The sequence below is a fragment of the Passer domesticus genome, chromosome 5 (genome assembly GCF_036417665.1).
Source record: "Passer domesticus isolate bPasDom1 chromosome 5, bPasDom1.hap1, whole genome shotgun sequence".
Taxonomy (NCBI): domain Eukaryota; kingdom Metazoa; phylum Chordata; class Aves; order Passeriformes; family Passeridae; genus Passer; species Passer domesticus.
This window is the reverse complement of record NC_087478.1, coordinates 15,755,050-15,770,997: the sequence shown is the minus strand read 5'-3', so window position 1 is coordinate 15,770,997 and position 15,948 is coordinate 15,755,050. Positions and strand designations below refer to the sequence as shown.

The window sequence follows — 15,948 nt, the reverse complement described above, 5'->3', positions numbered from 1 at the left end:
ACAAAAACTGACAAATAATCCCTGATAAAGACAAAAATCCATAGGAAAAATACCAAGAGGAAACTAAGAGCATCTGTGTGCAGGAAATTCTACAAATCTTTCACCAAATCCACAATTAGAGATCAATACAACCTCCAAAGTAGATTCTGGGAAAACCTTGTACTACCTTCAGATTTTAAAATAAATACTTAAAAATACATAGACATGAACTCAGCACATAATTTCTGGGAAAAAAATATTGAGCTAGATAAAGCTTTTCATAACAAGAAAAACCACATTTTAAAGAGAAAAAAAGTGTAAATGATAATTTTTCACAGTCTCGAGTTTCTTTCATAATGGTACAGCTTCAGGCAGAGGAGGGATAGAAGAGGAGCTAGGGACAGGAGGAGATAATTCATGAAATTCATTCACAGCTGTCACCCACATCATCTCAAGAAAGGGAATGTTGATCCAGGAAGGTCAGCAGGAAAAAGTGAGGTATAACAACTGGAGAAAGATATTTAACTGAAAAAAAGGGTATGTTAAAAGATTTTTGAATTGCACAAAGTAAGGATGAATAACATATAAGTAGAATAAATAAAAAAAGAATGCATATAAATACCCCAAAATGCTGTCTTGCCAGTGAGTGCAGTATACTGCAATAAACATTCCTACACTCTAAATCTTATACAACACTTACAGTAAATGATAGTATTTTTGGTTAAAATCTCCCCAAACTCCATTCAAATATGATTAATTTATTTTTACTATATCTCTACAAGGTAACTATTGTTTGTACCACTTTACAAATGGATTGACAGTGTGCCTTGTCCAGTCTCACACAACAACTGTGACAGGATGAAATTATTTAAAATCCCAAATGTCTTCGTCATCCATAATATCATCCTTCCTCTACACTTTTCCAAGTACTTTTTGAAGACTGGCACTACCATCAAGACCTACAGCAGAATATTCTGTTTTCATGATGTGCCCTCAGCTGTAGCACTAGGTATATAAAGAGAGTCATACAATCCCTTATTTTGGAATAAAAGACTTACTGAAAAAATGCACTTATAGGTGGGCAACTGAAGCTTGGCAGTATCAAAAATAGATGCAAATACATTCTGCCACTTTTACTATGCATAAGCCAAATGGAAACCCAACACCCCAGCTCATATTCATGGCAAAACATAAGTCAACTCAATCAACAGCAGAAATAATTGCTTAGAACAGTTCATAGACACTGATATTTGGCAGCCACCTTCGAACACTTCCTCTCATAGCAAACCTGTTTACTTGCTAAATCAAAGAGGAGGATTCAAAGGTTTGACATTAAGCATTTCAAAATGACTATAAATGATGTATTCTGTAACCACTGAGTGAAACACTTCTGGGATTGACAATTCAAGCATTTCACAAGTTAAAAAGTAAAAAAAATTGTTCCAACATGGGGAGCCAAAGGGCAGTTAATACATAGAAATATACGAATACAGCAAAAATCTCAATATGAATAAGCAGTAAGCAAACTAGCAGGCAGTTTTCTAGGAAACTCTAGGTCTTGCATTTGATGGATCATTGATTCTTAATATTTCTCCATAATTCAGCACTTATTAATAAATGAACAGCAAAGCCTCATCTATTACTATTAGAATTGGATAGTGGCACAATAGGCTGACACATGTTTCCACCTACACTAGCACATGGATTTTTCCACCACGCACTGAGCAGGGTGCAGTGATCAGCTGTTGCTTGGAAAGGAGCTGATACTGCAGTGCAGTGCAGCAACTGAAAGCTGCCACTGTCATGTTTTGAAGCTCTTACTTCTGAGGGTAAGGATGGATAGAGATATGCTACAGGTCTCTCAAACCCACTCTGGGATTCTGATAAATTTTCCTACCTACCTCTCTTGAATGGAAAAATAAATAAATATTAATGAAAAAAATTAATAAATATTAATAAAAAAATTTAAGAGCCATTTCTCTCTGTCTGCTGAGAGAATAACAGACACTTTCAGAAGAATGTTTATTCATATTAAATTACCCTTCAAAACTGAGACTGAGGAAAGCACTGCTGCTGTTCAGTTTAGCAGCTAACTAACAAGGGATTCCCTAACCAACTAAAGCTAACTAACAAGGGATTCCCAATTTTAAGAATCTCAGATTCTCAGATTTTTCTCAGTATTATTCCCATTTTGAAACAGAACTTCAAACCATGGCTTCTTCTTTAGAAGCAAATTGTAGGAGCTACATAAGCATCGGAAAACTGGGGGGGAAAAAAAGCATGGTTCAAAGAAAATAAGCACTCTGGCTTGAAAATTAACTTTAAGTCATCAGTTAGTACATAATGGACAAAGTTTTTACATACCAGTTTCTTCTTTGAACAAGGTTACAATCAATTACATATTTTAGCACAGCATATTCTGTTCTACTTGTCTCCTGAGTTCAAAAATGCAAGTCACAACAAAAGTCTTAAGGGTTAATGAGTATAATTCCTTCTGATCCAAGACAACTCTTTCAGTATACTATACTTAAGGAAAATATAAACAGTATTTCAAGAACTCCTCAAAAAGTCATACATTACTCCATAAAAGACTGACCCCAATTGTCTGATATTTTTTCTTTACAGAATGTAAAATTATTCTAAGAGAAGGGTTAATCTACTTCACGACCTTTTTATCTCTGCTCATCTTGTCTGTCACTATGTATGTACAATAGCTTCAGGTTGAAAAATCAAATTTTAATGCACTCTAATATGCACATATGTGGCTTCTCTGTAAGAGACTCCACCAAACTACTGTTCATTGTTAAGTTCTGAGAAATGCCACTCATCTCCTATTGCTCACCTAACTCTTTGCTATTCTGTATTAGGTCTATTAATTAGAGCTACATATGATTAAGCAATAAAGAAAAACCTGTGGATCTTACATAAAGATGGAAGCTCAAGTGGCATGAAGAGACAGGCAGGCTGTGCTCTGCTGCATCTGAAGCTACTGGTTTCTTTAGAGCTCTTTCCAGTTCCACACATCTAGAAACAGCATGAGAACTTCTGCTTGTCAGTGCTATTGCAAATTCCCTACATGCACACACATGCATCAAATCCTGATTCAGTAACAGAAGCCTGTACCTCAGCCTTCCCTGTGTACTCACTGCCTTCATTGCTTCAGTAGCACGGAATTGCTATCCACCCTCTTTCATCCTGTACCTGTATCACTGACCTCAGTTCCTCTCTTGCTCATACCTAAATCCATGTCCTGTCAGCAACCCACGCATTGCTGCTCCCACTTGCCATGAACCTTTCATTAGGATTTCAGTATTCCTTGCGGTTCCCATCTACTATTTCAAGTTTCTTAGGCTGCAAAGAGTGCTTACAGGAAGTTCATATACTCAGGTTCAGCAGGAAAATAAGCTGCTGCCATAAATTAAAACTACTCTTTACAATATTTCCAGTGTAAAGATCTCATATTTGGAGGGAATGGTAACACAGACCATGACACCTGGAACAAATAACCAAAACGTCTTGAAAATATAAACCTGACTCTCTGAAGTATTGGGACAGATGTCTTGCTTAAAGATGTAGATTCATCCTCACTGAAATTGATGTGGCTGAGTCTATACAAAACCACTTTTAAAACAAAGAGTAGCCCAGTAACAACAACTTTTGTCAGTCCTAGTAAAGGCTCACAGACCGTGCCCTGAGCTGAAAGCCTCCAGAAGGCAGCAGCCTGGGCAAGGAAACACATGAAAATAAACCCAAACAGGTCCCAGAACTGAAGAGGCAGGGATTCTCATCATGAACATCACAGTTTGCTCAGCAAAAATGTTATGACAGCGATTGTACAGCTGTACTGACTGTGGGCTAGGAGAAGCCATAATCCATCAACATGGAAAACCCAAAAGGAGCCTTGAAGGGTGAGCACAGGACCAGAGAAAAGACACTAGGGTGGCTTCTTTCAAGAACCATCTTTATAAAGACTTTAAAGCTGCTAATGAGCACTTTTTTGGTCCTCGCCTCTTCAAGCTCATTAGAAGACTAAAATAAAACAAGAAAGGTTCTAGCTCCTTCAAGGGCTTGACACTCATCAAAGTTAACTTTGGAATTCCTGCTACACTGAAATGCTGATATCACAAATATTAATTGCTTGACACTCCATAGATTCATAGTTTAGTCATATAACCATGCCAGGGAGGAAAGGACTTTAAATAATGTAACATTCCACACCTTCACACATAGCTATGAATGACTATGAGAGGTGGTAGGCAATGGATAATTGGGTCCATGGTCCAGTTGGGTCCATGGTCCAACTAATGAGTCCAAATGAGGACATTTACTTGTTTTAAGTCACCAGGCTGAATCTAGACTTTATCCATGTCCATAAAGCACATGAGCCAGCTTGCAAGTGACAGGGAAAATGGTACTGAGTCTAGTGACTCTGGGCTGCAGAACTTCAGAATACTGCAAGGATATGCGGCATCTGATGGACTTCATCCTTCAGCAAGATGGAGGTGGGAGTAAGTTTCATTATATAAACTCTACTAGGAAAATGATGGGAAATGAAGACAGTACTTGTGATCTTGTATTACCATACTGCACACTAAAAATTCCACTGAAAATTCCACTGAAGACGAGGAGTCTCCTCTACCATACAAACTCCAGGGAAGGAAAAAGCAATTTTACCTTCTACAGTGTAAATGATTTCAATGTTCACTTAACCCTATTATTTTTTTGTCTTCCTTGAAGTGCTGAATATATTCTTTTGATTGCAAAGCTCTGTCTCCAACATTGATTCAGAATATATAGAAAAATCACTTATGAAGACAGACAAGGAAAAGTGTACCTTTACACAAATCTTAAAAATAAAGCAGCTTGATGCGACCATTTCATGAATACAAAAAACTACCAAAGTTCAGATTTTTCACAGATGGGATTCTGGCTTGAACTCTTCATTGATATTAAAATGAACGTTAACCAACAGAAATTACTTCCCCATAGTGAGTGGGGCTTTCCTGGCAGTCATAGACTATTGTTGAAGGCCACAGTCACTGCCAGGGACAGCAGCTGTACTGTGCCAGTGCTGTGCTCAATTTCATCATTTTTTACTTCATTGTGTTGCTTGTTTTCACACTTCTAAAGGTGTCTTTCTATGCCAGTTACTTTCATAACAAAAGCCTGACTGTGATCAAAATGTTGAGGCAATTTCTTCATGAATTGCTCACAGTGGGCATAGCTTGACATCTGATGCATTTTAGAGGTTCCATCAGAACAAAGAGAATACATTTTGGGACTTAGCTTCCCATTCAACTTCCTCTACATGACAGTAGAAGATGAGTGCAGGAAATGTGGGCAAAAAAAAAAAGATTGAGAAAAGAGGTACCTCTTTCCCAAGAAATGCTGATTTTAGTCAGAAAGATAAGTACTCTTATCCCAAAGAAAGTCACAAACTCAAAATTTCAAAAGTTTAAAATAAAAAAGCTCAAAATCTCCTTGACCTTTTTGCTTAAAATATCTGAAGGTTTTTAGATATTGAGAGAAAGCAAGTATAATTTTAAAAATTGCTGCTATTAACACTACAGAACTCAACACATTTTCTATCATGCAAAGACACATATCCTCATGTGGATTAGAAATGCTAAGGAAAAATAGCAGGTTGAGGTTCACAGTGATATACAGAAGAGAAAGTATTACCCAGCAGGTCATTATATGAAAGCATAGTCCAGAAACACCTGGGGAATATTTTCAAATAAAGCAAATACATATTTTAGTCCATGTTCACAAGCAATATAAAAGACAGACACCAGAATGTGTGCCAAATACTACGCAAACCCCTACGAGTTCTGTGATTTATCACATTAAAAACAACATATGCTTTATACAGTAACAAGTAACTGACTTTACCTTACATTTGTAACATTTTTATTACACTTTGGCCCAATCATCCATCTGTGATCCTTCTAATGCCTTGACTACTACAGTATTCTACCACAGTGCTTTAGAAATTTGCCTTTTAAAATTAAACTTATAACTTAGGAAGATTACTCAAACTCTCATTTAGGAAAAAAAAATCCATGAAACAAAAATGAAGGGGGAGAAGCTAGTGAGTTTTCTGGCTAAAATTTATTGAATTAGAAAATAAATAATACAAAAACCAAACCAAAACAAACAAAACCAAAAGCCCCAAAACAAAATAAAACCCCAACCAAAGAAAAAAACACCCAAACAAAAGGAAAAAAAAAACCCACCCAAAACACTAGAAATTATGTAAAAAAAAGTACATATTAATTTTATTTAATTCAATATGTTCAATATGTCTATGCATATATGTATATATAATATACCTGCACACATCAAGGGGTAAGAGATTAGATAAAAAACTGAACTACATTATGCTGTAAAAAACAGAAATAACTTTTTCTTAAAAGACTAACTGTAAATTTACCCCTACACTTTCTTCCTTATGTTACCCAGTTGTGTTTCCATGGTTACTCAATTTTAAAAATCACAGAGTCTTACCAACACATGAATAATGATATTCCTTTATCAATACATTTTAGGAAAAGACCAACCAGGCTAGATTTCTAAGATGTACAAAGTAATTTCCCCCTTTTTTTCAATTATTATTTAAACTCTACATTAGGCACACATCTAAACAAACCAAACAAATGGAAAATAATGCCACAGAAATATCATAATTAAAATTGATTTTTGAGCTTTAATTCCAAGTTTAAAGAATAAATTTCTTAATTTCTATTTAATTAAAGATGTTTTTGTTGTTTTCTAGCACTGACATTCAAAAGGGAAAGAGAAGGGAGGAAAAAGTGGTTAATTTTTGATAAAAGTAAGACTTTGTAGGTTTCAGAAAGCAGTCCAAGCAACTACTCTTGGTTGAAATTTGATGTAAGAGACAAGTTATTATATTAATGCTTTTCCAAAATAGATCACAACAACAAATCTTTATTTGTTCAAGTTCTTAGCTGAAATCAGTGTGTTGTAGCATGCACACAGAAATCTGTCTGCAAATCTGGGTTGTCATGATACAGACACATAGAGAGAATCCTTTTTTTCTAAGCCACCATTTTCAAATTATAACTCATTAAAAATTTCCTTCCTTGTTGAAGGGTAATAGGAATAAAGAAAGAGAGAGTACAGAATCATTGCTTTAAGTAGATAAAACACTAAGGGTAAGTGCATCCTCCTTTCTATTTTTGTTTACCCCAAAGGTATGACCTATATCAGTGCATTTATTTACCCATTTTTGAAGGCATTAGAAAATACCTTTTAAATATAGCGTTTCAGTGTAAGCCATATACACTTTCCCTTTAAAGAGACATGCTTATTTACAACCTCAGTGCCTGCCACAGTTTTTGAAATGAGTGGTTTAGCAACTACAATAGCCCGTTCCTTCAGAACTCTGGAATGTATCTCACTGGATTTACAAGTTCAAGGGGGGTTCAAATGTGATCTTCCTCTACAGTGGGGGGGACTTCATCCCCCCAGTACCTGCCCTGAAGTTCAGGGTCCGAAGAGATGTGGAAAAAGAGATTACCATAGAATAATGAGACAGATACACACACACACACACAAAACCCACTAGAAATGCTGTTAATTCCACCCTCTGCTACAAAATAACACTACATATTACGCTGTTTAAAAAAAATCCGAATTGTTATCTCTTCAGCTATATAGGACTTAGACACTTAATTCTGAATAAAAGGATTACCAAGAATGTACACAAAATCTCGGTCCCGAGCATCCTAAATAACCTGATAAATAAAGGTTCAGTCTGCTAATTCAATTGTAGTAAACTTCTGTCAACTCCTTATCACCAGATTCAATTTTCAGTACTTACTCACTCTTATTCTAGTCCCCAAAACTTTTAATACATTTGCATAAAAATGCAACATACTCATAAAGGCTCAAAATCCCACTGAATGAAACATGTTAGAATTTTATCAAACTGAATTTGACTCAAGGGTTAAGCTTATGTCCTTCCACGTAGGACAAAAATCAATTATTAGAGAAAGCAGAAATATCTTACTGGATCAAAAGTAAATTGATGCTTCAAGGACTGAGAAGGTTTTCTTGGTTGGTTTGGTTAGGCTTGGTTTTTTTTCCCCACTTCTGCCAATATCTTGTCTGCATTTCAAAACAAAAACCAAAACTAAAACTAAAACAAAAACAACAGCAACAAAAAAACCCAAACCAAAAAAACTCAACAAAAAAACCTCAAAACTAAACAAATTTTAAAAAACAAAAAAAACCCAAACAAACAAACAAAAAAAAAACCAAAGCAAAACAAAACAAAACAAAAAAACCAAAACAAAAGAACAACACCAAAACAAACCAACCAACAACAAAACAAAACAAATTAAAAATGTCCCAAACCAAACCCATAAAATCATCAGTTCTTTTCGGTGATGTCAGGGCTGGAAACTGTTTATGAATCAGGATGCTCAGTAACCAGCAAACTGTTACATGACTGTGAGAGGCAAGAGAGCTCAGCAGTTTCCAAGGCAGCACTAGTCTTTAGAGGGATGTATCTCCAGGGCCTTTCAGGATGACTTCTTTCAGCACTATCAGCTGGCAAAACGTAGAATGAAATCAAGACTCTGCTCTACTCAGGGAGATTCATATGTAGCACAAGGCTCCCATCACTGTGGTGGTTTAACCAAGGGCCACTGGCACAGGAACTGATACTCATGGTATGCAATGCACTGTCTGGCCTCTCAATGGGACAACTGCCTGGAACCAAGGACAGAGGAGAAGGAAAGGTGACAAATCACTTACCACTGCTTTTGGACAAAACCAGTCCTGGTTCACTGAACAGGCTGCTGGTGCCCAGGCCATGGGGGCTGCTTGGGAGTCTGCGATAGGAGGTTGGGATTGCCCTGGGCTGGACGTGGTCAGTTCCAGATGACTCCATGCCACACACCACAGCGCATGGCTGAGCCCCTTGACCACAAAGGCAGCACCTCTGGGAATTTGTATTTAAGAAAGAGCAAAACCACCAGAAGTGGACAAGAAAAAAAGTATGAGAAACAGCCCTGCCGACACCAGGGTCAGTGAAGAAGGAGAGGGAAGAGGTACTTCATGCACCAGAGCAGGGATTCCCATGCAGTGCCTGGAAAGGGCTCCAGCAAAGCAGGCTGCCAGTCTGCAGCTCAGGGAGAAGACAACAATGGAACAGATATCCACACTGCAGCCCATGGAGGAGCCCTATGCCAGAGCAGGTGGATACCCCTTAAGGAATGTGGCCCACAGAGAGCCCATGTTGGACCATCCTGAAAGACTGTAAGCTGTGTGGAGGAACCATGCTGGAGCAAGGAAAAAATGTAAGGATGGAACTTGCATTTAGCATTCAGTTTCTAATTAAAGAAAAAGGTTTACTTTTTTTTTTCTTAAAAAAAACACTCTGTTAGTTGTGACTTCAAAACTTTTAGGAAAAATACACTGGACAACCGAAAAACTGCATAAAGAAAAGTGTGCAATCTCCAAGTACCTTATTGGACCAGATGTCCTAAATTGGCTTTTTACCAGAAAGGAAATAAGTAAGGAATTGCAGACTCTCACAAAATGAGCTTGGTTCAAGGAGCTCATAGCACAGGAAAGGAAGAAAGCAAGAGCCATCAGCAAGTTCAACTCAATGGGAAGAGAAAAAGAATTTTGGTTCCACACCTATGATTGACTAGACAAAGGAAAATACATTAGTACTATCTAATGGAAGATGTAATAAGGTCAGCTAAAATTCCAACAGGGTACAAAAAGGAGTAAATTTGAAGAAACCAGTAGCTTACCACAAACTTCAAGAGGTCTCTCTAGGAAAACCACATCAAGTAATCCATGTTAAAAAAAAAAAAAAGAAAGAAAAAATAAATAATTCAGTTCCATATAATAAATACTCTTATGGGAAAGATAAGGCTGAAATCAAGAGGCTGGCCCTCAGGGCTTTTTTTCAAAGTGGTCTTGATATTTTAGAAGGTATAAGGGCCATGATGTGCTCATGACAGATTCATTTTCCCATTAACTCATTTTTTGGTTTACTTTGCTTAAAATAATTTCTATTTTAAATCACTTAAAGGGAGCTAATGAAACATTTTATTCCTAAGGAGGGTTTTTTAAGGGCAGTTATTTTTTACTGCATAGTTACTGAAATAGCAAGCCAGAATGATTATTAAACCAAGTAACTAAGTTTACAAATTCTGAAGAAAAATGCTGTGGTTTCTGTACAGACTCATATTTAAATACCAGTGACAACACGACTTTCAAGATCCCATTAAAGGTCTATCCTTCAAAATGCTCTGCAAGCATCACTCTTTCACATCTGGACATCTGTTCTGGTCCTCTTCCCAGAAGTCTAAGATACCTCCAAGTTCCAACATAAATGTTTTCATTATTTCATTACATCCAGGAAAGTAGTTATCAATGACAAGACCACACTATAAAATAGTGGGCAAGAAAAATGTTCATCCTTTGCCAAAGCACATTGTTTGTTCTAAAGTTAAAACAGGAGTGGGGAGCATGGGGTTGGGGGAGAGAGAGGAGCATATACGAATTAGATTACATATTTAAAATATATCTCAGTATAGTTCCATGAGGAGAAAATGGCATATAAAAAAGCAGGAGAAAGCACTGACTTTACCATTGTTGATTTCAGAGTAGAAGCATTTTAAAGGTTATTTGAGCCCAAATGTTATACAGCCTGATCTAAAAGAGATGAGACAGTATCTCAGCAAGGACATTTCGTACAATTGCAGTCCTTGGTGCTTATCCTCTTTGGTCTATAACTCAGCTGGAGGCTAGCAGAAATAAACTATGCTTTGTAGAGAAATAGTAAATAAAAAATCCCTCATTTTAAAGGCTTTCTCCCTATGTTATTATTCTTCTGAATTATTGAAACCACAATAAAACTCATTTTGTCATATAATTGATTTCTATATTTTTTGCTTTATATATTCAGCTCAAATACTAAGGATTGTCTAGTCATTTTCTTTCTATTTTATGTTAGTTTTTATCACATATTAGCTCTTTTTAACAGGTGAAATTTTAAATAAACTAAAATATATTCAGTTATAACTGATATTGACTAATCCTTTGTTACACAAAAACTCCTTACTGACATCTGACTTGGGGTGATGGATGTCCCTTCACAGCTTCACTAACCACTCTGATTACTCCAAACAGCTCTTGATCTGTTCTCCAAGCAAACAGATGTAGGTGTGACTGCTGACTTAAAGTTTCTGTATTCTCACAGCTATTTGCTGTGCTTATTAACAAGACATGTCAGGCTCCTCATCATGTGTTGACTGGTGAAACTCAGTTAATAGAAACTATGTGTAAGAGAGCCAAGAATAGCCCTGTTTTCAGTCATGACTAAAGATGCTGGTAGTTCAACCTGAGATCATTTTATTCATATATGACTTTTTCCATGTAGAGAAATCCCAATATTTCATGTTAAATATGACAAGTACACATATAACAAATTTAAAAGCAAAGTATGTATGCAATAGCCTATTTTAAACACTTTGTTTATTGTAACGTGCTTGTTTTCAACTTGAACTGTTGTCAGAAGACTGCAACTCCTAACTCAAGGAAACAAGATTGCTGACAAAATAGATTTTAAATGTAAGAATTTGCGTACTTTACCCAAAATGAGCAGCATTAGTATTTACAAATATAAAATCTTATTATTTTCACTTCCTTCAACATCTGCTTGGGCCCCAAGAAAAATACTAAACTATGTGAAATATATCTCTAATAGTAGCAGGTTTTCTCATTAACAGGCAATTTCTTCTCACTGAGTTTGAGACAGAGCAAAGTTCTAAGTAAAATATTCTAATTATTAGAATTATGCAAAGATAGCTTGCATTTATGAAAATTGAATAATTTAGCAACTTGTATATGGTTAATGAAGCATAATAAATATTAAACTAATGACATTGTAAGTCCACTGAAGATAATATGCCAAAGCAATTCACAGCCATCATTTGCTATAAAGTCTAAATTTTCACAAGCATAGTCAACTCCTCAAGCAGATATGAGAGATTTATTATTATTATTATTATAGTTAGTAGATGTTTTTCACAAATTTTTAATTTTCTTACACAGCAATGTTTAGACACCCTATGAAGAGCTAGACATATGACAGGAAAACTGTAAGATTAATAAAATTTATTATAAAATTTGATGATAAAATCAGATCAAAAGATCTGTTTACAGAAGATGATGAACAAAATGAGAATGTTTGCAGAAAGCATATTAGTCAGCTTTTAATTTGCCTTTCAGTCTTTTGGTGATGCTAAGGCATTTTCAATTGAAATTAATAACGTGTTTTATCAGGGTTGGATATTTTATAGACATCAGGAACCTGTCTACCTACAATTTAACTATTTCAGTGTGAACTCAAAAACTAGAAGCTTTCCTTCCTCTTTTGTCCCCTCCTCAAAGCTAGTAAGAATAAAGTCTTGGACTATCACCCAGGAGAAACAGTGATGTTCCACCACTTAGGGAAGCAGATGCCTTGTCTTTGCTATCTGCCAAAGGACACAGAAACTCTGCACCAAGTAGGAAACAAAACACCCACCCCAAATCCAAGACACCGTGTTCCTGTCAGTGCAGAAACTGGATCTTTGTTCCTTGTGAGCAAGCAGAAGCCATGTCCTCCAAGAATCTATGCCCTTCCTAGCAGCAAGAGGACAGTGTGTAGCTCTGGCAGCATCACAGCAGCCCTGGCTGCCTCTGAAAGGCCCAGTTCCAGTTCCAGCCCGGCAGCTGAGCTGAGCAGCTTCCAGCCTGGAAGGGACAGGTCTGCAGAGGCTGAAGAGAAGGAGTCGGAGCCAGAGCCCTTGTGGCCCGGCGGAAACAGCCTCCAGGCGTGCTTGGAGTAATCAGATCAGGCAATTCCTTGTCAGTGAAATGTTAGTGTTCAAGGGGCAAAATTCATGACAGCCTCACAATTTTAATAAAGTTGGCACATGCTTAAAGTCCTGATCTGGGAAATGTCACTTGTCTTCTGACTCAGGTTTGAGGCCAATAATGTAGTTCATGTTATATACTAATGTTCCTTTGTGTGCTTTGCATCCAATTAGTCACATAATAATAGAAAAAAATCAAGTAATCTTCTCTCTTGCCATAGACCATCACACAGCAAGAAAAATTGATATTTATGATATATTCTTACATTGAAATGTTTTCAATACGAATAAAGGTTCAAAAACAAAATGAAAAAACTTTTCAGTAAGAAGATGATTAAAGAAAAACTCAGAAATGTCTTATTTTTACATATGTATAAAAATATAAGTATATGGATATAATATTTTATAAATTACTGTATGTGTATATATATATTAATTCTGTAGCTTATAATTATGTGATTGATTGATGCTTATATAGTTTATAATAATTATAATTTTTGAGTTTATATATATGTGATTTTCAATGATGGTGTATCTATTAAAAAAAATAGTAACCCCTTTCTGGAATTCTGACATCTTATTAAAAGTTTGTGTTACATAGATATTTTATTTCTTTAAGAGTTATTAAATAACTCTTCCCAAATATTATGTTGATTGGACAGGAAGATATCTTGACAAGAATTATTGTGCCAAACCTACCTTTGAATCACCCAGTGGCAGACCTAGCATCATTCCTTTGGTAATTACATCCTCCAATCTAGAAAGGAACCTTACCAGAACATCCAGTTATTAGAATAACAGGATGCATGCCAAATTAGTTTTGCCCAGGTCCTGAAAGATACATAAATAGATGTACATATACACATGTATTCCAACAGACTCCCTTCCAACACAGAATCAACTTGAACACCTCGAAATACTGCAGAGAACTTCGCTTTAGATTATACTCAGGTTTTCAAATCAGTCATAAAAGCATAAATTAATGAAATTCCTTCATGTTCACTGAAATTTGTATACAAGCTCTATAATCCCTCTGATCAGGGGGATGGTCCAACAAATGTTTTCTATCACTGTATTTGAGTACCAAGACTGTGCTTTATAAACACTGCACTGATGTCTGTGAGTCAGAAGGAGCCACTGTGTCCAAGGGACAAACATTGCAGTCACAACCTAAATGATCTACTGAATTCAAGGTTGATTTTGACCAAAGTAATTTTGTCCTTGTATGATTATCTCCTTCTCTTGTCTTGGGGAGGAGAACAAAATGGCTGAAACCGTTGATATAAGTAGACCCTGGAAAAATTATTTCCTCGATGGTAAAGCTTCTTTCATGCATGGTAATCTTTGGCTTTTAGGAGCAGATTGTGAATCTACACAGACTGACAGATTTTCTACAGCATCAAAAGTCTGTTGGATGCAGCAGATCTATGATGGGATGCAGCCAGGAAGTATTTTCTGTCCCAGGCTTAGAGAATACAAGGCCTAAACAAGGAAATGCTTTTACTTGTCACAATCAGGAACAACATGCAGTCATAACACAACTAGGGAGACAGCCAGAGTATGCTGTGCTCCAGCTACTTCCCTGGCATCTCCTTTACAGGAGTAGTGGCAGAGAATGATGACTAGCGTTGAATAACTATAACTCTACTGCCATTAGAGAAATTAAAATAGGGAGCTGCCCTGCATGGCTCATGTTCTCTGAATGGGAGATGTTCCAGTGGGAACTCTCATTCTCACTGCTAATCCTGGGATGAGCTGACTGAAACAGCTTCCCTAAATGTCTTGCATGATAGACTCCAGTGATCTTTAGCATTATAGATATGAGCACTTTAGAATGGAAAAAAAGAGTCGCCTCATGTAGATTTGCAGTGGCAACATCAAACATACAAAGTGAGGCTGGCTCTCCCAGAAAGGAGGAAAGGAAGTCGAATAGCCAAAAACCTGTCCTGTTTCAAAATCGTATGACCCTGAAATTGTCTTTTTTCGTTCCTCTGGTCACTGGAAAACATCCAGAATAAAATAACTATTTACATTAATAGAACAACTCTTAAAAGCCTAAGACTTCTTTCTTCTTGATCAAAACTCTTGTTATGCTCTGCCCCTTCCATAAGGATACTTATTCTTTTAGTAATGTTGCCAACAGTTACAAGATGTTCCATTCTTGGCTCTACAGCAAATCTATTCACTTATTAATCAAAAGGAACAGTCTCTTTAGCACTCTGCTTTTCAGATCTACTGATTCATGAACCAAAAAGATAAGGAGGGGAAAGAACTTCCAAGGAAGCTGTCAGAAGCCAGAAAGTAAGGGGTCACAAAAATGTTCAATAGGCCGTACTAATACTCTGAAAGTTTCCTGTTTGATGCGTGGGGATATGGTTTCCTCAGATTGAATTCCCTTTGATCACTGGAAAAAAAAAAAAAAAGGCTCAGAATATTACTCCTTCTGATGCAGAAATGTCAGGAGGAGTAGGAGAGGAAGGAGGAGTAAAACTGACTCATGTTCAGAGTCAGATTCAACAAACTCTAGATATATTATCCATCAAGAAGACTCTAATCAAATATATGAACAATAGATTATGCTACATGGATGATGAACAAGGAATCAGAAGTAGGCTGGATGCAAGCATCAGCCTGCAGTACTAAGGGAGGTCATTTTGATGTGTTTAGAGATGCTACAGCTAATACAGCTTTCCATCTCCCATAGTCAGATTAGATGGTAGGTTTACAGTACATTTTCAAGACAAGAAAGGCAAAAAGGGAATCTATTAAAAATTATTACTTACCTTCCTAAAGGAAGGAGAGAAAGAAGTTAGAAGTTATGGGTGGAATGTAGAAAGTTTACTAGCCAGGGGAAAACAAACAAACAAACAAAAACAACAACCACAAAAAAAAAAAAAAAAAAAAAAAAAAGAGGCAAAAAACCCAAACCCTATTTTTCCCACCAACTGCTTAGACTGAGATAAAATATCAACCAAAAAAAAGTCCAAGTAAGTTTTAGTGCCTGTTGGCATACTACACCACAAAAGGACTCTTTCCTGTAATAGTGCTATAGAGAGAATCAGGA

At 36.5% G+C, this 15,948-nt stretch overlaps 1 protein-coding gene across 25 annotated transcripts in view; it reads right to left on the bottom strand.

The window, feature by feature from the left end:
* Window positions 1-15,948, bottom strand: part of TAFA5 (TAFA chemokine like family member 5) — a 466,608-nt gene that overhangs the window by 301,375 nt on the left and 149,285 nt on the right. For 20 of the 25 annotated variants that reach the window (XM_064422128.1, XM_064422126.1, XM_064422127.1 and 17 more), the window contains one exon: window positions 9,768-9,788. The exons of the other annotated variants lie outside the window; for them this stretch is intronic. In XM_064422128.1, coding sequence (XP_064278198.1) covers window positions 9,768-9,788 — 21 coding nt within the window. The remainder of the gene's footprint in view (window positions 1-9,767; window positions 9,789-15,948) is intronic. 25 annotated transcript variants of the gene reach the window in all.